The sequence below is a fragment of the Trichechus manatus genome, unplaced genomic scaffold, assembly GCF_000243295.1.
Source record: "Trichechus manatus latirostris isolate Lorelei unplaced genomic scaffold, TriManLat1.0 scaffold00288, whole genome shotgun sequence".
Taxonomy (NCBI): Eukaryota; Metazoa; Chordata; class Mammalia; order Sirenia; family Trichechidae; genus Trichechus; species Trichechus manatus.
The window spans coordinates 1,602,329-1,625,940 of NW_004444224.1; the positions used below are offsets into that span (position 1 = coordinate 1,602,329).

A 23,612-nucleotide genomic window follows, 5' to 3' on the forward strand; every position below is an offset into this window, starting at 1 on the left:
GGCGGTTGCCCTGCTGCGGCGGAGTCCAGGCGTGCGGCTGAGATGGTGAGCCTCCGCATAGTGGAAGAGAACCTCGAATGGGACCCCATATGTCATGAATTGGGTTGGAGTTACGAGAAGGGAAAATCCGAAGGTGGAGAAGGGCAGAAGTTGGGTCAGAAGGCGGTCAGGAAGGCCCAGGAGTGGAGAGGACGCCCCTTGAAGAAACTAGGGAAGTCATGAGTGGGGTCCAAGAGAGGAATTAGAGGCGGGGTCGATCCGGATTGTCAGAGTCAGGTGGTGCTGAGCCGGAGAGTTGGGGAGAAAGGCATGGCTCAGCCATTCCCTTCCCCATCATGCTGGTGCTGCCCATGGGCTGGAGACGTGGGATGTGATGTGGCAAAAACACTGGTGAGGAGGCCAGATGACAGGTTACAGTACCCATTTGTCACTAACTAGCAGTATGACCACAGGAAAGTCACCTAACGTCCCTGAGCCTCAGTTTTCTCTTCTGTTAGCTGGGCCTTGGGTTCTTCAATAGGTTTTCAATAAATATTTGCAAATGAATGAGTGAATGAAGAAGGTACCAGGTCTGCAAGGCCAGAGAGCGGGACTGGGAATTGGGATGGGGACCTGTCTGGCAGGCTTGGGGTTCTCTGGTTTGGGGGCGCTTTACGAGTCATTTGGACTGAAGACAACAGGCCTGGGAGGAACTATGAAGGGAATGTCTGGGTATGAGTGTGTTGTTCCCCAGGGGATAGCTGGATAGGGCAGAGGGTAGGTGTTGGAGTCTTGAGTTGTTGGAAATAACCCTAGAATTTATGGGGCACACCAGCTGGCAAAGGTGGATGCTTGTGTGTCGCTTGTGGGCACACTCCAGAAGTTATACTGCTTTTCTGGGGCTCAATGGTTCAAATTCAGAATTCCCAAGCAGGGAGTGCCAAAAAGCACTCTTAATTATGAAATACGTAAGTCCCTAACAAAAAGCAAAGGAGCCCTGGTTGCTCAATGGTTAAAGTACTCGGCTGCTAACCGAAAGGTAGGTGGTTCGAACCCACCAACCGCTCTATGCAGAAAGATGAGGCACTGTGCTTCCCTGAAGATTACAGCCTTGAAAACCCTATGGGGCTGTTCTACTCTGTCCTAGAGGGTTGCTATGAGTTGGAATCAACTGGAGGCAACAGGTTTTAACAAAAAAACAGTTCCCAACTTTTGAGGACTTCCTACAGTGTTGCAGTGGGGGTCCGCTCTCACTTAAGCATTTTGATTCACTGTCCCACCTCCCCTCCGATCCTTACCAGTGCAGTGGTGTATGTATGTATGAGAGAGCCTAGCACCATGCCTGGCACCTAAGGTCATAAAAACCAAAACCAAAACCAAACCCGCTGCCGTTGAGTCAGTTTCCACTCATTGCAACCCTATACGACAGAGTAGAACTACTGCCTAGGGTTTCCAAGGAACGCTGGTGGATTCAAACTGCTGACCTTTTGGTTAGCAGCCAAGCTCTTAACCACTGCGCCACCAGGGCTCCTCCTAAGGGCGTACAGTGAATGTTAGTTCCCTTTTCCTCATGTTTGTAAATTTTCATATTCCTTTGCTGTTGTTAGTTGCCGTCAAATTGACTCTGACTCACAGCGACCCCGTGCATTCAGAGTGGAACTGCTCCACAGGGTTTTCAAGGCTGTGACCTTTTGGAAGCAGATCACCAGGCCTTACAAGGTGCCTGTTGGTGGGTTTGAACCACCAACCTATTGGTTAGTAGTCTAGCACTTAACCAGTTGTGCTACCCAGGGACTTCCTACATATTCCCAAGCCCTCCTTAATCAGTGAGTTCCCCTGGGTTAGACTTGTGGGCTGCAGAACACCCAAATCAGGAAGTCCCCAGCCAGGGGCCGATCAGGGCAGAGGTTTGGTTGGCTGACCAAGGCCTTCTGAAATCCCTTGGGCGGGAATGGGTACCTCTGAGAAGCAATAGATCAAATTAGTGATGTGTGCACTTCTGGAAAGAGATTCTGGTGGTGCAGAGGTTAAGCGCTTGGCTGCTAGCCGAAAGGGCAGTGGTTCGAACCCATCAGCTGCTCCACAGGAGAAAGATGTGGTAGTCTGCCTTAGTAAAGATTACAGCCTTGGAAACCCTATGGGGCAGTTCTACCCTGTTGTATAGGGTCGCTATGAGTCAGACTCGACAGGAAAGGGTTTTGGCTCTTCTGGCAGGTCAGGTGTGTATGTGTATTGCTACTCACTAGCTTTTGACAGTGTTTGGAGGAGCAAGGAGAGGCAGTGGTGGGAGGGACGCTCATGATTAGGCAGACTGCTGGAACTCTTACAAAAACAATGAATGACATCATCCTCCAGAAAGAGGGATGGGGGCCTCGGTACTGAATAGAATGTCATCTTCAGGTGGCATCCCTCAGTGGGCCAACCTGCTCCCAGGAGAGGAAAGAGTTAACTCAGAGTTAAAAGGAAGCAAAGTGCCTGGTGCATGGGAATCCCCAACTTCTTAGTTACCAAGTGTCATGGATTGAATTGTGTCCCCCAAAAATATGTGTATCAATTTGGCTAGGCCATGATTCCCAGTATTGTGTGATTGTCCACCATTTTGTCATCTGATATGATTTTCCTATGTGTTGTAAATCCTACCTGTATGATGTTAATGAGATGAATCATGGGCAGTTATGTTGATGAAATCTACAAGATTAGCCAATATCTTTTGAGATATAAAAGAGAGAAGCGAGTAGAGAGACAAGGGGGAACTCATACCGCCAAGAAAGCAGTGCCTGGAGCAAAGTGTGTCCTTTGGACCCAGGGTGCCTGCGCCTGAGAAGCTCTTAGACCAGGGGAAGACTGATGACAAGGAGCTTCCTCCAGAGCCGACAGAGAAAGTGTTCCTCTGGAGCTGATGCCCTGACTTTGGACTTCTAGCGTCCTAGTCTGTGAGAGAACAAACTTCGGTTTGTTGAAGCCATCCACTTGTGGTATTTCTGTTGTAGCAGCACTAGATCACCAAGACAACAAGGCCCACAGAGAAGGAAATAGAATCAGGCCAAGAGGTTGGAGCCTGAATTTGCCAGCTTGCAGTGAACTTGTATCAGAAAAAGGAACTAGATTCTAGGGCGGAGAGGACGTCTAGGAAAGGATATGTCTTTGTCTTTGTTCAGCTGACAGGTGTTGCAATTACGTCAAGGAAACTCCACACCAATCTATTCCAGACCTGTTCCAGCTTTGTCTTGCTGGATTTGAGCTAAACATCCTGGATCCCTGACTATACAGTGCTGTGGTCTTTTAAGGGCTGACTTCTCCTGTCTCCAGAGCCAGGGCACCAGGCCTTCTGTTTTATTTTGTTCTTAAATAAAAATGATTATGTTATTTTTTTCTGGTCACGAAAATAGTAACATATTACAGAAAATTATTCAATACAAGACGTATCTTAAGATGGTAAAATTCACCTGGAATTTCTGTTAAACATTTCCAGGAACATTCTCTCAGTAATGCGTTCTGGGTGCATACCCTCCCTGCGAACCTTTTTACATAGTTACAGGTTTCTCGTCATCTGCTTTCTTTAAAGCTTAATATGCTATGGAGATTGTCCAACATCAATGACTGTAAGTCTACGTCATCATCCACTTGACCAGCTAATCTTTCTGTGTCAGGGTCTTATAGAACCCCTAGCTGTGGCTGAATTCTCCTGACCCTGGGTTGCGATGGTTTATTGAAACAGGCCTGGCATCTTTATCTGTCCTCAGTCTCCATCTTCCTCAATCCTTTTTGCTGCCTCAGCTCTAAAAGCCAGTCTTTGTTAGTCTCTCTTCCTTCCCTTCAAGAGCTGTTGCCCACCAAATAGGAATAGGCATACTTCTCTCTCTAGAGCTGACATTGCTCAGCTTCTTGGGAATATTTATTGGTCATGCAAGAAATAAAACCAGCCCTTCATCACCCGAAAGAACCTCTTGGCCACTGTCTCTGGCCCAGAAGGATCTAACTTTCTATTTCTGCTTGGTTCTTTTTTTTTTTTTTTTTCTTTTTTCCTAGTAGTTGTAGACAGTGACTGCCCAATTCCATCTTGTTAATCTTGGCAAAACTGGTTATTCTAACCCTGATGTAAGGCTTGTGGCTTCAGAGTCAGCCTTTCCCAAATAAGGTTTCTCAGCCACTCAGTCTTGGATGCAGTGCTTCCCTCTGCCCTGCCCAGTGACCACTTTTCTGTGGTCATCTGCTTCCCTTCCTCTGTTCTGACTTCTAGGCTCAGGCAGTCAAGTATCTCTTGTTGTGACTTCCTCTTGACCTTGATACCAAGGGTGCAGGAAGGAAGAGATGCAGCCCCAGCCTTGGAGGAACCTGCAGCCTGGTGGACACTGAGCCCAAGCAAAAAGTCGTAGGAGCCATGGGAAAGAAACAGAAAAACAAGTGCAAAACAATAATAATACTTTGCATCTGTACTTCAAAGCCTTTTCCCATCCCTTATTTTCCACAGTGCAGAGCAGCTCCGGGATATGGACGGTGTGGAGTGGTGCAGTGCCCTGTGGAGCCAGGCAAGGCTTCTTCTGAACGTATCTGGGCTGCAGCTTCCTTGGTTTCATTCATTCCTCAGCAAACATATATTGAGCCCCTCTGTGCCACGCACTGTGCCTTCTTCCTTAATTATTCACAGAACTCACACCGTCTCTCATGATCCAGTGTTTTCCATCTTGGCAGTTATTCCTAATGCTTAGCCTCAATCCCACCTTCTGCAGTTTCTCTTCATTTCCTGTTACCTCATTTTTAGTGGGAAGGGGAACAATTGCTCACCACCACCATCCAATAACCCTGTTATTAGGCATCCTCAGGGCTGCTATATTTACCGTCTAATAAATCTGAGCTTTTTTGCCCTGCTCCATTGGGGCTGACTGAGGATGTAAAGGGAAGTTCCCTCCGTAAGCCACTTTTGCTGGCTGTGCCAGGCAGGGAGGGAAAGGGCACACACAGCAGTGCTGATGACATGCAGCAGAGCCAGCTGGAGAATAATTGCCCAAGTAAGTGTGAAAACCTGAAACAGGTGGGACAGGTGCTGGGGGTGTCTTGTTGGGGTGATGGCAGGTCACTGAGACATGCTTTAAAACATTGCCCAGTATTTAGTGACCAGGAGCACAAGGTACATTTCCCTGTTCATCCTGTCCCCTTGATGGCTTTTGATTCTCAGACTTGGAAATATCCAATGGGTTTAGCCTGTTGCCCCAAGACACCCCAGCTTAGAGAGCTGGGGAGGCTTAGGCTCCTCCAAAGTGAGGTTTGAATCAGCTTTATATTGCACCCAATGTCACCCAGTAGTCCTTGCAAAAACTACTTCTTGGAGACAGATTTCTACTCTTGGGGCTGAGCTGAAGCTGGACTGACCTTTGGGAATGGAGACTGAATACGCCAGGGTTCTTGGTTATAAGCCACAGAGACAGACTCCAATTTAAGTAGAAAGGAATGTGTTAAGAGGATGTTGGAGAGCTCACAGACGTTACACCACAGCTGCAAAACTAGGCTTGGAAAATAGGCCGGAACAAAGGGAGGCTCTGCAGCCAGAACCAAGGCCAAAATCACCGCCTAGAACTGGGCTGGCAAGGATCTCTGATGTTGGACTTCCAACACTGCCAGCTTTGGACCTGGGGTGCTGTTGCTGGTACCCTTATCGGCCTTGCCCCCAGACACTGGGTAAAGCTGACACTGCCAGAAAGGTTTTTCTTGTTCCTGCTTTTTCCATCACAAGTTCCCTATTCATTGTCAGGACTGGGTGATCTGATTGGCTAAGCCTAGGTCCCTTGCCCAGTCTAGGAAGGAAAAGACCTGGTGTTTTCAGCTTCTATAGTCAGAGACGAGCCCTGTCTCCCACAGCTCATTAGATTGGGAATTCCCCAAACATAGGAAGATACTGGATGGCTAAGAAAATGACTAATATGTACTAAAGGGGTCACGGGAATGAAAGAGCCACATTGTGGACATGACGAACTAGTTTACCTGATTGTATCTGGTAATCATTCAACATCCACCCACTGAAGTTTATTAGACACCACCCATGTGCCAAGCAGTGGGCAAGGTGCTTGTCCATCCTTTAGATCTCTGGTCCCTACCATAACCTTGTCACATTGTGGAGACAGGAAGGTGGTCAAATGGGAGTGCTATTTGTGAAGGGGGCTTGGAGCTCAGGTGGAGAAGTTTGGAGGTGAAGAGGACGCTACAGTTCCAGGTAAACACATCCACATTGCCTCACAAGAGGTTATCTTTGTGGAAAACTGGGACCCAGCAGGAAATGAGGTGGAATTGTTGCTCCTCTCCTCCTGCCGTCCCCTATCCTTCATCCTTCCTTCCTACCGTGTGACCGACTTGGCCTTCCTCAGCTTCAGGGACTACAGATATGCTCCTTCTCACAGAGCTAGTGTGTCTTGCTCCCACCCAAAGAACCCTCTGCATCTGTGGGAACGTTGTCTGCCTGTTGCTTTGCTCCCTAGAGTTCAAGGTTTACCCAGGTGCTTTTCCTAAGTGGTGTTTTGACACCCCACCCACTTTCCCTCAGCATGGGCTAGAGAAGCGTTTACTCTGCCCAGGGGTCAGACGTCAGTACTGATGACCCAAAACTTTCTGCCTCTTCCTCCAGCCGTTGAGCACCAGTGGCATCCTGAGCTCCGCTTCTACCACTTCCAACCTGTCAAGAAGTAAAACTCGCTATCGGACCAAAGCTGTGAGCTCTGAGGTGGATGAGAACCTCTTCGGAGTGATCAAGGTAACCCTTACCAAGTCCCTCTAGGTAGCTGCTACCTGAAAGTCACAGTGCTCAGGACAAAGCTAGCACCGGGCAAGTCATGCCTCTCTAACCAGTAGATCCAGTGGGGTTTATGTAAACAGGGGTGCCTGGCTTCCTCCACCCCGGAAATCCTCATATCTGCACAGCATTTAAAATCTGTTGCAATGTCAAAAGAGAGGCTCAGCTGCACGGAGCTCAATAGCTGCTAAGTGACAGAGCCATGATGAAAACATTTGAGGAACACTGGGCCAATCTTAGAAGCCCTGGTGGCATAATGGTTAAGAGCTTGGCTGCTAACCAAAAGGTTGGCAGTTCGAATCCACCAGGCTGTCCTTGGAAACCCTATGGGGGCAGGTCTACTCTGTCCTATAGGGTCACTATGACTTGGAATCAACTCGATGGCAATGAGTTTGGTTTGTTTTTTGGGCCAATCTTACAGACACTGAGCAACATATTTCCCCCTCCATCCAAGAATAGCATCAGGGTAAAATACAAAATCAGCCTCCTTTCCCAGTTGCTGAACAAAACAATCACTTAGCTTTGGGGGAATTTATTTGCAAGTGTCATCCAAATTAAGGGGTCGGCAACTCTTTTCATTTAGAAAAGGAGAGCTGGGGAGTTCCTTTTTGGTTCATATAAAGTCCATAGGTGCAAAGGAAGAGAGGGAAGGGGAGACAGAGAAAGAGACAGTGAGACATTAAGAGAGACAGAAAAGAGAAGGAGAAAAGAAAGAGATGCCGGTGGAGACTGAGACCCCTCTGGCAGCAGGGCGGGGTTGGGGAGAGAAGAGTTGGTGTCTATCCCTGCTCCATACCATCCTCACTAGGAACTGAAAAAGACTTTCCAGAGGTCTCGAGATGGGCATCTTTCTCCATTTAGAAGACTCCCTCTCCACAGCAGTGTTCTTAATTGGAAGGAATTAAAGGAATGCAATTTCACTCACAGACTTTTTTGTTTTGGGTCCATGAAAGTTTTCTAGTCAAAGCAAAGATAGCTTTGGAAATGGCCAAGGTCTTCATGAGTAGTCATGCTGGCTAGCAAAAGGGGGCCGGCAGCAAATGCCAGTCCTTGGTCCAGTTTCTTTGACCTTACTGCTGGGTGACAATCAAGGAAGGCTCTCAACTGGCAGTAGGGGGCGGAAGTGCCTGTGACATGACGATGTTGTGCCCGCCTGGAAGCCCAGACCAGGCACCAGGTGGCAGCAGCACTCAGGGGAACCGGCTATGCAAAGTCAGGTTCTCAGGATAGGATGGGATCTCCACTGAGGCCGTCCGCTTGCCTCCAGTCAGGCGTGTAGTTAGAGCATCAATGACAAAAAAAATTTTTCTGTGTTTAACATTTTCCTGAAATAAGAGATTTCATTTTCTTGTTAGCTAATGCCTTCCCTTGCAGAAAAAAAAAAAAAAAATGAAAAATTATATACCGAACCCATACTCTTCTTGCTGAATTCTAACTCACTGATGGCCTCACGACCCAAAATTTTAAGGACAGGTCTCCACCAGGCCATTTAGCTATTTCGAATTCCCTCAATATGGCTTTTTTAGGGGATCTCAGTCATAGCAACCCTATAGGACAGAGTAGAACTGCCCCATAAGGTTTCCAAGGAGCGGCTGGGGGATTCAAGCTGCCGACCTTTTGGTTAACAGCCTGAGCTCTTAACCACTGTGCCATCAGGGCTCCATTAATCATTAGGAAGGATTAAAAATTCTTAACATCATAGATTGGATCAATCTATAATAAATTGTATTGCTTCAAACCCACAGTGGGGTCTAAGTGAGAGAATTATTTCTTTTTTCATAAATCATGGAAAGAGGAGATCCTAATCAAACCAAATAATCCACTGCTGTTGAGTTTGATTCTGACTCATAGCGACCCTATAGGACAGAGTAGAGCTGCCCCATAGGGTTTCCAAAGAGCACCTGGTGGATTCGAACTGCTGACCTTTTCGTTAGCAGCTGAGCTCTTAACCACTATGACACCAGGGTATCCGAGGAGAACCTAGAGACCAAAATTTACTTTTCCTTCCTAGTGGTTTTAGACTAGGGATACACACACACTTGCAACCCTCTCCCTCCCCAGCCCTTCTGGAGTGTTTATCTGTGCAAGTTATAGAGAGGTCTTAGGCTCAGAGGAGCCGGTCAGTACCGAATACATCAGCCATGTGCAGATGGAGAGCACCAGGCTGCTTTCCGAGGGCCCTGGCTACTCTTGGCCATCCTGCAGTCTGGAGATGGTGGAAGTCCCAGGACAGATTTGAAGTTAGGACTTGCCAGCAGAAAGTGGGGTGATCAGCTTCTAAGCTGTCGATCTCCACCCCATAGCCCTTATCACAGGCCCCCAGTGACAGCCCCATTGTGCTGCTCCGAGATAAGCATGCCATTCAGAGATCTCTCACTGCACCGAGAATGGACCACAAGCCAGAGACCATTCAGCTAATCACTCGGGACATGGTCCGGGAGCTCATGTGAGTACTAGGGCAAGCCCCTGCCCTTCTGTGCCCAGGCAGTGCTTCTGTTGAGGATCTCTGCAGGAAGATGGGAACCGGCTTGGTTTCATTCTCTCAGTCCATTCCCCACTCCTTTCCCATACATTTTCTCCTTTTTGTTCCATGGTTCTCTTTCTTTCTTCTCCATCTTGGCCTCTCTTCTTTCTTGCCCTCTTGTATCTATTATCGTTACTGCCCTTTATTCCCAGTTTCTTTCTCCTCCTTTCGTCTGGCTGTGGGACCTAAGGACTCCCTGGGTAGTGCAAACAGTTAACGTGCTTGGCTGCTAACTGAAAGGTTGGAGGTTCGAGTCCACCCAGAGGCACCTTGGAGAAAAGTTCTGGTGATCTACTTCTGAAAATTCAGTCATTGGAAACCCTATAGAGCATAGTTCTACTCTGACACACATGGCATTGCCATGAGTTGGAATCTGCTCGATGGCAACTGATTTGGTTACTGGTGGGACTTAAGGGGCAGAGTGCTCAGTGGGTCCCTTCCCTCAGTCGCCTTAGTCCACTTGGTAAAAGGAAATGATCCCGTTGTCAGTTCCTTTCTGCTGCATGAAGAATCTGAAGGGAAGGGAAATGGACCAGATGCCTAATCGTCCACTGGCTTCTTCCCAGACTCTGAGGCCAGAAGAGGAAATTCACAATGGTTCCTGGGGTTCCTGACTGGAGCTGCCCATTGCTTGGGCCCCTCCCGTGGGGTGTAGGCCTAGCCCAGCAATGTGAAATGAGCCAGCTCAGTCGTTTAGCTCTTGCAGTAATGCTTAACTCTCTGTAACTCTTCTCTCTCCTCTAGCTCCACCCACTAAAAAAAAAACCCCAAACCAAACCCATTGCCATCAAGTCACTTCCGACTCACTCCAAGGAGCAACTGATGGATTCCAGCTGCCAGCCTTTTGGTTAGCAGCTGTGCTCTTAACCATTTGCACCACAATTCCCAGAAAATGCTGCCCGTGTCATGAGCCAGGGAGGCACAGCTGGGACACAGCTCTGGGAACTTGGCTTGACCAAAGTCCCGGGTTGAGCACTGTCTGGTCAGACTGGCATCATGCGGCCAGATCTGATCAGCAGCCACCCCTGGGGTCTCAGAAAAGGTTCCTTCTTGGAGTTCAGGTTGTGTCCTGAACAGATCAGAGGTGAAGTGGCTGGTCATTTTTCAGGGCTGCTGAAAGCAGCAGGAGCTTTCTTCTCTAATTCAGATCCTTCCTGGTACTTCCAGATCCAAGGCTGTTTTGGGCCACGCCACTCAGTGAATTACAAGATCGTGGTTAATCCCCAAGTCACTCACTCATTCCGTGTACTTGCTGGAATCCCCTGTCCCCCGGTTTTATTGGATGAGATTTTACTTCCTGTCTCAGACTGTCTGCATCTTGTTGCCGGGTATACCTGTTAAATTGCCTCACCCAGAAGAAGCTTCACTCCACCCCACCACCGGCTTCTCTCTCACCCATCTTTAATGTATGTCATTTGTTTGTAATCATTATAATTAGTTATTGGGTTGTCGAATGCGTTGCGCAGCTAGAAAGGAGAGGTCTATAGACATGTCTCCAACTGTTGTTGATCAGAGATTTCAATTAATATTTAGGGTTCAAAGCCTCTCTCAGGGCAAGGATGTTTAGGTTTCTTGCTGGCATCCATTTCAACCTTGTCTGGCGTCTCCTTGCCCTTTTTATGTCATTCTCGAGAAATAATCTGTTTTTAAAGTTCCTTTCAGCAGCTTTATTTTGAGTTCTCACTCTGTGTCAAGCAGTGTGCCAGAGACTAGGCTACCGATATGGTTAAGACAAAGCCTGTGCCCTGAGGGAGCTTGTAATCTAGCCAAGGAAACAGATACTGCATTATTGGCCGATAATATAGGCAGTAGGAACAAAGGACAACGGGGTTCAGAGGAGGAAGTGATTGGACCTGGGGGGTGGTGTATGCGTATATGTGGGGAGGGAGTGGAGAAGGGCCACGCACTGCTGCACAGAGAAGGTAACATATGAGCTGGACCTTTAAAATACTTAGAATGTCTCTTTCTAACATGGGATGTTACTTCACCCTTATCTGGGACCCCTTGTTCGTTCCCGGTGGATCCACAGCACGGTTGGCAGCCTTTCTTGACAATGGCTGCATCCAAGCCGGAGGGTTGGCACTAATGAGGGAGGGAAAGAGAAGCCTGAAGCATGGTGCTAGGAGCTTGCTCTCTCCCTAACTTTGTTCATTCCTTGTGTCAGTGTTCCCACAGAGGACCCCTCTGGGGAATCCCTCATCATCAGCCCCGAGGAGTTTGAGCGGATCAAATGGGCATCCCACGTCCTGACCAGGGAAGAACTCGAGGCCAAAGATCAGGCCTTCAAGATGGAGAAGGAAGCCATCATGGTAGCTAACCTCCTTCAGCCCTGATCTCTGCAGACGGGGGGCAGAGTGGAAAATAGGGAGAGGCCAGAACTCTAGGTAGGGGACCCCGAAACAGGGAGTGAATGTGTATATTGCAGAATGGAGGCCAGAGAGACATATCTGAGATGTGGGAGTGGCTGGGGGGGAGCAGGGCATTTTGATGGCATGGTGAAATGAGGCAGAAGTCATATTGGGTCACCTGCAGCTGCCAGGCTAGTGCCCAGGGCACAGAGCACAGGGAGTAATCCCTCACGGATCCAGACTGGTCTCCCTTAGGATGCAGTGACAACGCGCAAGAAAATCATGAAACAGAAAGAAATGGTGTGCAAGAACAACAAGAAGCTCAGCGACCTGGAGGAGGTAGCCAAGGAGAGGGCCCAGAACCTCCTGCAGAGAGCCAACAAGCTGCGGATGGAGCAGGAAGAGGAGCTCAAGGACATGAGCAAGGTGGACACTTACACGTTTCTTCCCTCCCTCTGAGGACTCACTGCCACTCACTGTGCCTCCCCTTGCTTCTGCCCTCCTCTTCCTCTCACACTGGACAGCATTGCCACCAGCTGGTGAGATGAGGGGTGAGAGGTGAGGGGCTGGCGGGTGACAGATGCACTTCCACGGGAGTTGCCATGATCAGAGGGATGGCCAACTTTGCCACTTACTAGCTGTGTGACCTTGAGCAAGTCACTTGCCCTCCTTGAGGCTCGTTTTCTATATCTGAAAAACTAGGATGGTAAAACTACTAAATGGAATTATTGGCAGAGTTAAATAAGCTAATAAGTGGGAGATCCGCCTTTTGGACCATGGATTGATAAATAACTATGAGGGTATTAGTTTTATTTTTATCCTGCTGGTTTAATTGTGGCCACATATGGTGGTTCAGGTCGTTGGATTCTTTATGAAGTGCCCAAGTGCCTCCTTTAGGTGAGAGCACAGAGACCAGAGGCTCATTTGAATTCTATTTTGCAATATATTTGCATGTGGCTCATATCCCCACCAAATGAAAAAATGCTGACTCCCCAGCTCCTTCCTCTTGGATTTCTATCTCTCAGGTAAATCTTCTCTACTCATTCCTCCTTTTGTTTTCCAAAACTTTTACTTCTTAGTTCTTGCTGATGGGCCCCCGATTTTTCATCCCCTCTAGTGTCATGCTGGGCTCTTCCAGCTTCACAAACTAGTGGCCTGGCCGCTGCAAGAGAGTTTTAGTTTCCCTGAGGAGCAGAGCAGGGGGTCTTAACTTGAGGTTCATGATCCCTCTTAGGGGACCTCAAGGTCATGGATCCTTAAGAGCTACCATGAGCTTCTGAAGTTGTATGGAAATTCCGTGTGTATATATGTAAGTGAATTTTATTGAGCCCATAGCTTTCATCAGATTTCCAAAGGGTGATTGATCCATGACCCCCAAAAGATGATGACCCAGTGCCCTGAAAGACACTATTCTGGGCCTCTCCTTGCACAGACTCTAGTACCTTGTAGGACAAGTTGCTTTTCTGGGCTTCTAAGCAGCCATGTGCATCTCTAGCACACTCTGTAGTATTCTGCTTCTATTTTTTCCCCTTCAAACTTCCACACCCTGACACTGCATCCCTCCCTATTTCTGCCCCCAGATCTAGTGTCACAATTTCATCTCCATTCCCCAGATCATCCTCAATGCCAAGTGCCATGCTATCCGGGATGCCCAAATCCTGGAGAAGCGACTGATCCAAAAAGAATTGGAAACAGAGGAGAAGCGCTTGGATCAGATGATGGAAGTGGAGCGGCAGAAATCCATTCAAAGGCAGGAGGAACTGGATAGGAAGAGGAGAGAGGAAAGAATCCGGTAAAGAGGCAGTTTTGGCATCTCCCTCTCTAACTCATTTCCGTGTAGCTTTAGGTCCACGTAAACTAGCAAAGAGGAAGAGATGAGAAGTGATGATTACCGGTGTCTATTATGGAGCCCCGGTGGTGCAGTGGTTCAGAGCTCGGCTGCCAACCGAAAGGTTGGCAGTTGGAATCCACCAGCAGCTCCCTGGAAACCCTATGGGCCAGTTCTACTCTGTCCTATAGGGTCGCTATGAGTCGGAATCAACTCGACAACAATAGGTGATGGCTATTATTATCTCAAAACCTTTACAAAGAGATTCGTGGAATCATGGAACTTTTTTTTTTGGAATTCTTTTTTTATTTCATTTTTTAATATGTCTTTTAAATTGTGCTTTACGTGAAAGTTTACAGAGCAAATTAGTTTCTCATTAAACAATTAATACATAAATTGTTTTGTGACATTGGTTGCCAACCCCACGATATATCAACACTCTCCCCTTCTCTACCCCGGGTTCCCTGTTTCCATTCGTTCAATTTTCCTGTCCCCTCCTGCCTTCTCATCTTTGCTTTTGGGTTGGTGTGCCCATTTAGTCTTATATACATGATTGCACTACAATGCACATTCCTTATCTGTGTTATTGTTTGCCCGTTCCTCACTTGGGCTGTTTGCTCCATAGACCTGTTTAATCTTTGGCTGAAGGGTGAACCTTGGGAGTGACTTCAATACTGAGTTAAAAGGGTGTTCGGGGGCCATACTCTCTGGGTTTCTCCAGTCTCTGTCAGACCAGCAAGTCTGGTCTTTTTTCTTTTATTTGTGATTTGAATTTTGGTCTACATTTTTCTCTTTCCGTGTGCCTCTGTGACCCTCCCTAGGCTGTGGACTCATTGAAGACAGGGTCCCTGTCTTATTCATTCCTGTAGCTCCGGTGCCTAACATTGTTTGGCCTGTACCAAAAGATGAGAAAAACCAAACCAAACACGTTGCCGTTGATTCCGACTCATAGCAACCCTATAGGACAGAGTAGAACTGCCCCATAGGGTTTCCAAGGAGTGGCTGGGGGATTTGAACTGCCGATCTTTTGGTTAGCAGCCTGAGCTCTTAACCACTGTGCCACCAGGGCTCTGTTTGACCTGTAGTGGGTGATTAATAAATGCTAGAATGAATAGATTTACTCCTCTTTATTTTGCAGAAAAGGACAAGTCCCAGAACAGGTAAATTATAGACTCATGGTGTTCCAAGTTTAGAACAGCAGCCATAAACACGTGAATTACCTCTATAAATAGCCCTTGTACCACACTGAATGACATTTCTCTCTTCCCAACTGAATTTTGTTCTCTTGTCCCATTCGTCTCTCTACTTCTGGTAGGTACCTGATAGACTGTAATAGGCTCTTAGCACAAGTTTATTTAATGGCTAAGCATTTATCCAACTTCTGCATAAATAGCTCCAATGATGGAAAAATCTCTGCCTCAGTAGCAGTTTTAATGATCTGAACTGGTCCTTATATTGAGGCCAAACCAGACTTCAGAGATGGGAGGATTTCAGGAGCTCTTTACATACTGGGATATCCTTGGTTGGTGGAAATAGTTAAGTGCTCGGCTACTAAGCAAAAGATTGTTGGGTCAAATCCACCCAGAGGCACCTCAGAAAAAAAGTCCTGGTGATCTGCTTCCAAAAGATCGCAGCCATTGAAAACCCTCTGGAGCAGTTCTACTCTGACACACGTAGGGTCGCTGTGAGTCAGAATCAACTCAACAGTAACTGGTTACATACTGGAAGGGAGAAGGTATACCAAAATGTGGGGTGCACTTTTTGGAAAACAAATGAAGAAAATGAATTTCAAGAAGGGTGAGCCCCAGAACCAGGAGCTCAGAAAAGAGAAGACCAACCCCCTAGGACACCCTAAGGAAGGACTTTGGTCTGGGCTCATGAAGCTTATTGCTGTTTAGGAGCATTTGTCAAATTGTTACCGTGTTGCCTCACATTGTGGGGGATTATGTGGATGGAGGTTGAAGCAGAGGGACAAGACATCCTTGGTTTCTAAGACACTGTGGTCCTGTTCCCTCCCAGAGGAAGACGGCACATTGTGGAACAGATGCAAAAGAACAAGGAAGAACGATCGCTGCTTGCTGAGCAGCGGGAGCAGGAGAAGGAGCAGATGCTGGAGTACATCGAACAGCTCCAAGAGGAGGATCTAAAGGTAATGGTGGGCTGGTCAATGGTGGCAGTGGTGGCAAAGCCCTTTAGGACTGATTTTCTGTCAGGCACATGCGTGCTTATTTCACTACATCATCATCATCAACTTTTTATTGCTGTGTTAAACATTTATTTGTCTGTGGCGCCATGCTGGGGGATGAGCAGTGCTTTGGATAGATACCGTCCCTGCCTCCCAGGAACTTGGCGTCCAAGACTGACATACCAATAAAAATGGACACATAAAGGAAACGTATGGATGCGTGCTTTGCACAAATAAACACAGGGATGTCTTATAGTCTTCTCTCAATTATCTAGGGACTATTATATACTATGTAGATGAACAACAGCAGTGCCTGAGTTCCAGGCTCCCTGCTGTTACTTCATGGTGTCATTAATTGTGTTAAGAAGCCAAACCTTTTTTCCAGCCAGATTAAATACAATTAGTAGACATATCCATTGCAAAAGAAATGATTACATACCTGCCCAAACTAAACAGACTTAAAAAGTCCTCTTCTATTGGCCTTATCTGGTCTGTTGCAGTATACAAAAGCCGTCAGCATAGCATGCAACGTGGCAGGCATTTGGAACATTTATTTTTCTTTCCCTTCCACTTTTTATTCGGAAAATTTTCACACACACAGAAAAGTTGGAAGAATTGTACCACACCCGTCAACGCTTCGCCTAGATTTAATAATTGTTAACCATTTTCCTTGGTTGCTTGTCTCTTTCTAGATGCATATAGATATGTTGGTGTGAAACTATTGGAAAGCAAGTGTGGACATCTTGACACTTAACCACTAAATGTTTCAGCCTGCATCTCCTAAGGACAAGGACATTCTCTTACCTGTTGCCAGCGCCATTAGTCACCCCTCCCCCTGATCTAATCCAGTGATTCTATAATAACATTTAATATTCAATCCACATTCAAATTTCCCCAGTTTTCCCCCAACCGTATTTTCAGCTGCTTTCTTTTCTCCAAACCAGGATGCAATCAAGGTTCACACACTGCATTTAGTTAAGTCTCTTCAGTCTGTCTTGATCTAGAAGAGTTTACAGACATACATAAATATACATGTATATAGATGAACACACACGCACAATTTATTTATGTTTAATAACATTGACTTTTTTGAAGTGTCCAGCTAATTGCCTTAAAGAATGTGCCACATTATGGATTTGTCTGATTGTTTCCTCATGGTGCCATTTACCTTGGGGAACATGTATTCTTTTATTCCCCCCCCGCTCCATTTTATGGATGATTGAGTTGTCTGTCATCAGCCAGTGTGTTTGATGGTGGTGATTTACATAGGAGCCGTGAAGGGTTTCGGTGCTTCTCAGCATACCTGTGATGTGCGGTGCTGCGTGAGGAGTGGGGTGAGGATCACCTGCATAGTGAGGGAAGGCGAGGGGGCACATAGCTTGTGAACTGCTTGAGAAGGGAACCAGCAGGGCCAAGGAGACACAGAAGCCTGGCCAGGCTGCTTCGGCTCCTGGCTTAGGAAAGAGAGGGAGAGCACAAGGAGGGAGAAGTATGGGGCGAATAAGCAGGGAAAGGGGTGAGAAACAAAGACTGGAAAATCCAGCTGGACAGAGGGGAGTGGGAATTGGTAGGCTCACTGAGACTCCCAGCAGCAAGTCCCAAATCCCAGTGAGTCAACACCATTACATCCAAGTTATGGCATTGACTTTTTGATGTCCCTCTAGTAGGCACTCCCTGAGTCTCCAGGAAGTATCATTAGGCAATTTTAAGGTAGAAACTGTGCCTCCCCTGCTTTAGATTTGCCTTATCATCTCAGGCAGTACAAGGACAGCTTTCTGTCCCCTCCCCACCTTGTTAGCAAGATGGAGAAGAATGCAGGGAATTTATCTAGGGTCGTTATGGAAGGACTTCAGAGATGAGAACCAAGGAAAGTCCTTTGGTTTCTTGGAAATGAAAGGAACCAACAAAAACAGCAAACCAACAAGTCGATAAATAGGCAAAGCACTAAGTACATGTACATTGTACATGGTGTCATACAGTTCAGCAGCTTGTTTAGCTTTGAGAGTCAGTGGGACTAAATAGTGCCTGGGTTACCAATGGTAGGCCTAAAGCTCTGGTGGGAAGAACTTAGAAAGGAAAGGAGGAAAGGGAGAAGGGGAAACAAACGGAGTGTGAGAGTTCGAGTGGCAAAAGGGGAGAAGCAGAATGAGAAAGAAGTTTAAGTGTAGTGAGAGGTGGAACGCTCACAGCTTGGCTCATGCTCCACAGACTGCCTTCTTGCCTCCTCCTGAGGAGGAAGGTAAGCTCTGCAATCCACGCAGCTAAGAAGCAGCTAGTTGCTGTGCTGATCCAGTTCGGAGGGCTTCCTGGAGAGAGGAGTCCTGAATTGGGCAGTGAGCCAAGCCAGGAAGAGCCTGACCAAGAGGAAGACATGCAGCAGAGTTGCTTGCCTGAAGAATCAGGGTGAAAAGCTGGGCTGAGGATGAGCTGGAAGGCCAGGCAGAGATTTAGTCTTTAGAGAAATGGAGGCAGCTGGAAACAGTGTGGGAGTAGGGTGAGTTAATGGATAGAAAAGTTTGAAGCGAAGAACTGGAGTTTGATATGGAGGTGATGGGAGGCTAGCTACACAGGATTCAATGTCCCTCCACATTGTGACCTGAGAATATGATTGGGCTTAGAAGTGGTCTGATGATTGTGAGCTTTTGAAGTCTCAGGGCTGGGCAAGGCAAGGGGCTTAAGAGGGGTCTTGTCACTCAGGGTTACACTGGTACTCCGATCTCCATCTGTCTTTTTGTTTCTCTGAGTCTAAGAATTTTTTTTCCTTTTTAGCCCATGCCATTCACTTTAGTCCCTTCCCTACCTCATTTAGCAATAGTTTATTGAATATTTGCTGTTTTCCTCACATTGGTCTGCACACTGTTGGGGAAGAGAGGAAGTGTGATACATGGTCCCTGTCTTTCAGTGGGGACAGAGTGAGCACATACAAGACAGTGTATAATCCAATCTCAAGTGGTGTGGCACCAACTCAAGTGCAAGTGGAGCAATCTCTGAAAGCTGGGGTCATCACTTTTCAGGGGAGGTTGGAACTTTAAGTTAGATAGACCAAGTTTCAAAATTCTGGCTCTGGGCTTTATTAGCTGTGTGGCCCTGGTTGTCGGTTTCCTCGTACAAGGGTGCAACATCAAAACTCTAGGCCTTGGTTTCCTCATCTGTACAAAAGAGATAACAAAGCCTACCTTCCAGGGTTCTTATATGTATTTAGGGATCAGAGATAGTATATGTAAAGGGCCCAGTGAGTAAAAAGTACTCAGTTAGGGCAATACTTATTATTTTCATCATCACTATTGAATGGAGACAAAGTTTGGGTTTAAATAGAAGGGAATTTAAGGGAGGAAGAAGGTAGCATGAATAAAGCCACAGGGATAGGATGTAGCATGACAGGTAGGAGACACTGAGTAGAATTTTAAGAGCCTCCACTTCCTGAAAGTATGTAGAGGTCAACAGTGTCTGCTCCTGCCAAGAAGTCAAGTTGGATGAAGACTGGAAAAAAGCCATTTGGTTAGAAGAGGTCCTTGATGACTCTTGGAAGAACAGCTTTCACAAAGGGTCATAACAGAAGGCATACTGCAGGCAGTGCATATCTCTCAGCCTCATTTGGCGTCTCTCTGTCCCAGTATCTTTTTTTCTTGTTTCCTTCTACCCTAAGTATGTCTTTTTTTTTTTTTTTTTTTCTGGCAGGACATGGAACGAAGACACCAAGAAAAACTGAAGATGCAAGCAGAGATTAAGCGCATCAATGATGAAAACCAGAAACAGAAAGCCGAGTTGCTGGCTCAGGAGAAATTGGCAGACCAGATGGTGATGGAGTTCACCAAGAAGAAGATGGTAGCGACCTGGTTTCTGATGCCTTGGGACTTCTGAATGGCATGGAATGTCTGTCTGTCTGCCTCAGGAAGAGGCAGGCCTGAGAACTAAGGGAGCTCCAATGGAAGGCAGCCATCTCCTCATTCTAAAATTCAGGCCCCTTGCCCTCTTTTTCTCTTCGTTTTGGCCAGTCCACTTGCTCATTAGTAGACAGTAGCCTAGAAAACCCACTGCCATTGAGTTGATTCTGACTTATAGAGACCCTATAGGACAGCGTAGAACTGCCCCATAGGGTTTCCAAGGCTGTAATCTTCACAGAAGCAGACTGCCTCATCTTTCCACCGCAGAGCGGCTGGTGGGTTCAAACTGCTGACCTTTTGGTTAGCAGCTGAACGCTTTAACCACTGCACTACCAGGGCTCTTAGCCTAGAACCAAAAACAAGCCCGTTGCCATCAAGTCGATTCTGACTCATAGCGATCCTATAGGACAGAGTAAAACTGCCCCATAGGGTTTCCAAGGAGTGGCTGGCAGATTGGAACCGCCAATCTTTTGGTTGGCCGCTGAGCTCTTAGCCATTATGCCACCAGGGTTCCTAGCCTAGAAAGGACACCCAAATTAGAGTGTTGTTATCTATGTTAACACAGTTAACACTGGAAGTTAGGAGGAGGGTCATGTGCAGGCAGGGAAGAAAATTAAAAGTATTGGTGGAAGTAAATTTTTCGTGGATTCCTCATAACCTGGATAATTATATCCCCAGTAATCATGAGTCAGCTGCCCTCTGAATTTCTTGCAAAAACTTCCATATCGGACTTCCTGTATTGGGTGCTAGACTCAGAAAATAGATCCTCCTGCCATCCTGCCCTATAGGACCTTGTCTCAGTCATCTAGTGCTTCTCTAACAGAAATACCACAAGTGAATTGCTTTAACAAAGAGAAATTCATTCTCTCACAGTCTAGTAGGCTACAAGTCCAAATTCAGGGCATCAGCTCCAGGAAAAAGCCTTCTGTCTCTGTCAGCTGCGGAGGAAGGTCCTTGTCATCAGTCTTTCCTTGGTCTGGGAGCTTCTCAGCGCAGGAACCTCAGGTCCAAAGGATGCACTCTGCTCCCAGCACTGCTTTCTTGATAGTATGAGGCTCCCATGTGTCTCTGCTCACTTCTCTCTTTTATATCTCAAAAGAGATTGGATTAAGACACTAATCTTGTAGACGTCATCAGTATAACCTCATCATAGTGATAGAGTTTATAACACATAAGGAGATCACATATAACCTCATCATAGTGATAGAGTTTATAATACATAAGGAAATCACATCAGATTACACAATCATACAGTACTGGGAATCATGACCCAGTCAAGCCAACAGACACTTTTGGGGGACACAATTCAATCCATGACAGACCTATAGGGACGAATGCACCGTAGAGAAGAGCAAGATCCACAAACAATCACAGATGGTTGTAGCTCATGAATGTGTGGACTCATTCTAGGGCAAGATTAAGTAGTGAAATGATTGGGGTCTGTGGGGAATGCGAGGTAAAAGGTTTTAGGTTTTCAGCATGGTTTAGATGGAGTGAGCGTGGATTTATATAAAGAGAAGAGGAAGCACCCAAGGTGGCAGGAAAGTTATGGAACGCTTCATGTGTCGATCCTGTCCCGTCTGCTAGTTTCCAAGTTCCATGATGACAGAAACCACTGCACCTTCTTTGTGCTCCTCTATAGTGGTGATCGGAGCCCTGGTGGCACAGTGCTAGGAGCTCAGCTGCTAATCAAAAGCTGGGCAGTTTGAATCCACCAGCCGCTCCTTGGAAACCCTATGGGGCAGTTCTACTCTGTCCTATAGGGTCGCTATGAGTCGGAATTGACTCAACGCAATGAGTTTGGTATAGTAGTGATTTTTGGTGAAGGGAAGGGAGAGGGTGTGGGTATATTTGATATATCTGTTCATTCCAAATGCAAACCAGAGAAAACAAAGCTCAAAAAGTTGATTTATTGGCTATGGTTTTGGCTTTCTTATTGGATGCCAGGGATATGCAGGCAATAGAATGAGAAGGCAAGACTGGGGACACAGATGGTTCATATATAATAACAATGCTATAGCTAACATTTATTGAGCACTTAGTCTGTGTATAGGCTCTGTGCTATGTGCTTTACATATATTATCTCATTTAATCCTTACAACAACCATATAAAGTCATCATTAATTGATTAAAAATGTATTGACTGCTTCAGTGTGTGTCCAGTATCAGACTAGCCTCAAAGAGTGCCTAGAATAATGCTGTGTACATCATATGGAACTCAGTAACTGTTTCCACGAATAGGTTAAAACAAAACAAAACAAAAAAAAACTCGTTGCCGTCAAGTTGATTCCGACTCACAGGGACCCTACAAGACAGAGTAGAACTGCCCCAGGGCTCCGATAATAAGCTAATTACATGCAGGAGTTAGTGAACAGGTTTGCCGACTACAGCAGAGAGTCTGTGGTGGGCACAACAAGGGAAGAGGGTGGTGAGATGATGGAGAGCTGAGAGCGGTTGTTGGGGATGCCTTGAACCTTGGGCAGAGCTGGGGTGATGATGAAAAATCACCAGAGATTTCTGAGCAGGAGAGGAAGGGCTTGTCTTCATACATGGAAGGATGTTGGCAGGGTGGAGCTGGGAGAGGCTAAAGACTGCAAAGGGATCAGGAACTTGGGCATGCCTACACCCACTATAAGTATCCAAGTGTATCCCAGGTCCTTCCCCAACCTTATGGTGGTCTTTGTTCTTGCAGCCAGGGCTTCCTTTTCAGAGGTACAGGCAGAGATTGGTTGTGGGAGCATCCAGAGCTCGCTGCCCTGCTATCCAGGGCAAGGTGGAACAGAGGGAGCAGCTTGACACACAGCTGTGCACAGCTCATAATCAGGCAACTCATTGGGTTGCTCAGAGTCTGGGCAGGTAGAACAAGTGGCTAAGGAATGTTCTGTATGGGAAAATCTCTTTCCACCCATCCTGCCCCATTAGTCATGACTACTCAAGAATGGTAGCTGGGAAGCTGGGTTGGGAAGTTGGTAGGGATACGCCTTTTATTTTAGACAAATGGTTCTTGTTAGTTTCTGTTGAGTCAGCTTTGACTCATGGCGACCTCATGTACAACAGAATGAAATTTTACCCAGCCTTGTGCCATCTTCATGATCGTTGGTGTGCTTGAGTCCATTGCTGTGGCCACTGCGTATTTTGAGTACCTTCCAACCTAGGGCACTCATCTTCTAGCACTATACTGGACAATATTCTGTTGTGATCCATACGGTTTTCATTGGTTAATTTTCAGAAGTAGATCACCAGGCTTTTCCTCCTAGTCTGTCTCAGCTTGGAAGCTTCGCTGAAACCTGTCCACCATGGGTGACCCTGATGGTATTTGAAATACAGTTGGCCCAGCTTCCAGCATCACAGCAACACACAAGCCACCAGAGTATGACAGACTGACAGACGGGTGGTGGAGAGAAGTGGTAAAGGGAGTTAATTTTGATGGTTTACTTCCCAGGTATCTGCTAAACACTGGGGGACCACCCAAAGCATGTATGGCCCTTTGCCCAGGGACTAATGAGATAACTTCCACCTACTGCGCTTTACAAGACAGGCAGGGAACCACAACTGTTTCTTTTAGAAACTTGGCCCAGTGGCCTTGCAACTTGAGCTTGTCTTTAGGGATATAGTGAAGGAGCATGAAATTTGGACTCAGGACACCTGTATTCAAATTCTGATTGGTGGTTTACTAGCTATGCAATCTTGGGCAAGAGAGTAACTCTGAACAAAACAGTTTCCTCATCTCTACCATCTGTCTTGTGAGATGTTGTGAGGGACCTCTCAGATAATACATGTGAAAGCACTCTGTAAACAACAAAGCATTTTGTAAATGTTAGCTGTTGGTTGTTCAGGTATTGCTATGTTCATTTTTGCCCTACTATTTTAAACGGAGCCAGGCAGTGGTAGGGGAGATATTGGACAGATCTTTGTAGGGACTTTGTTTCTCTCTACAAGACTGAGGTGGCTGTTAGCTGCTGTCCAGTCGATTCTGACTCATGGCAACCGCGTGTGTACAGAGTAGAACTGCTCCACAGGGTTTTCAAGGCTGTGACCTTTTGGAAGCAGATCGCCAGGCCTGTCTTCCAAGGTACCTCTAGG

The 23,612-nt window shown here is 46.7% G+C and overlaps 1 protein-coding gene across 1 annotated transcript in view; it reads left to right on the forward strand.

Annotated features, from left to right (window-relative positions):
- Positions 1-23,612, forward strand: part of CFAP45 (cilia and flagella associated protein 45) — a 47,731-nt gene that overhangs the window by 17,236 nt on the left and 6,883 nt on the right. The window contains exons 2-8 of the mRNA XM_023725134.1: positions 6,596-6,721; positions 9,064-9,206; positions 11,449-11,593; positions 11,888-12,058; positions 13,246-13,424; positions 15,480-15,609; positions 19,324-19,470. Of these exons, the coding sequence (XP_023580902.1) occupies positions 9,148-9,206; positions 11,449-11,593; positions 11,888-12,058; positions 13,246-13,424; positions 15,480-15,609; positions 19,324-19,470 (831 nt within the window). The 5' untranslated portion in view covers positions 6,596-6,721; positions 9,064-9,147. The remainder of the gene's footprint in view (positions 1-6,595; positions 6,722-9,063; positions 9,207-11,448; positions 11,594-11,887; positions 12,059-13,245; positions 13,425-15,479; positions 15,610-19,323; positions 19,471-23,612) is intronic.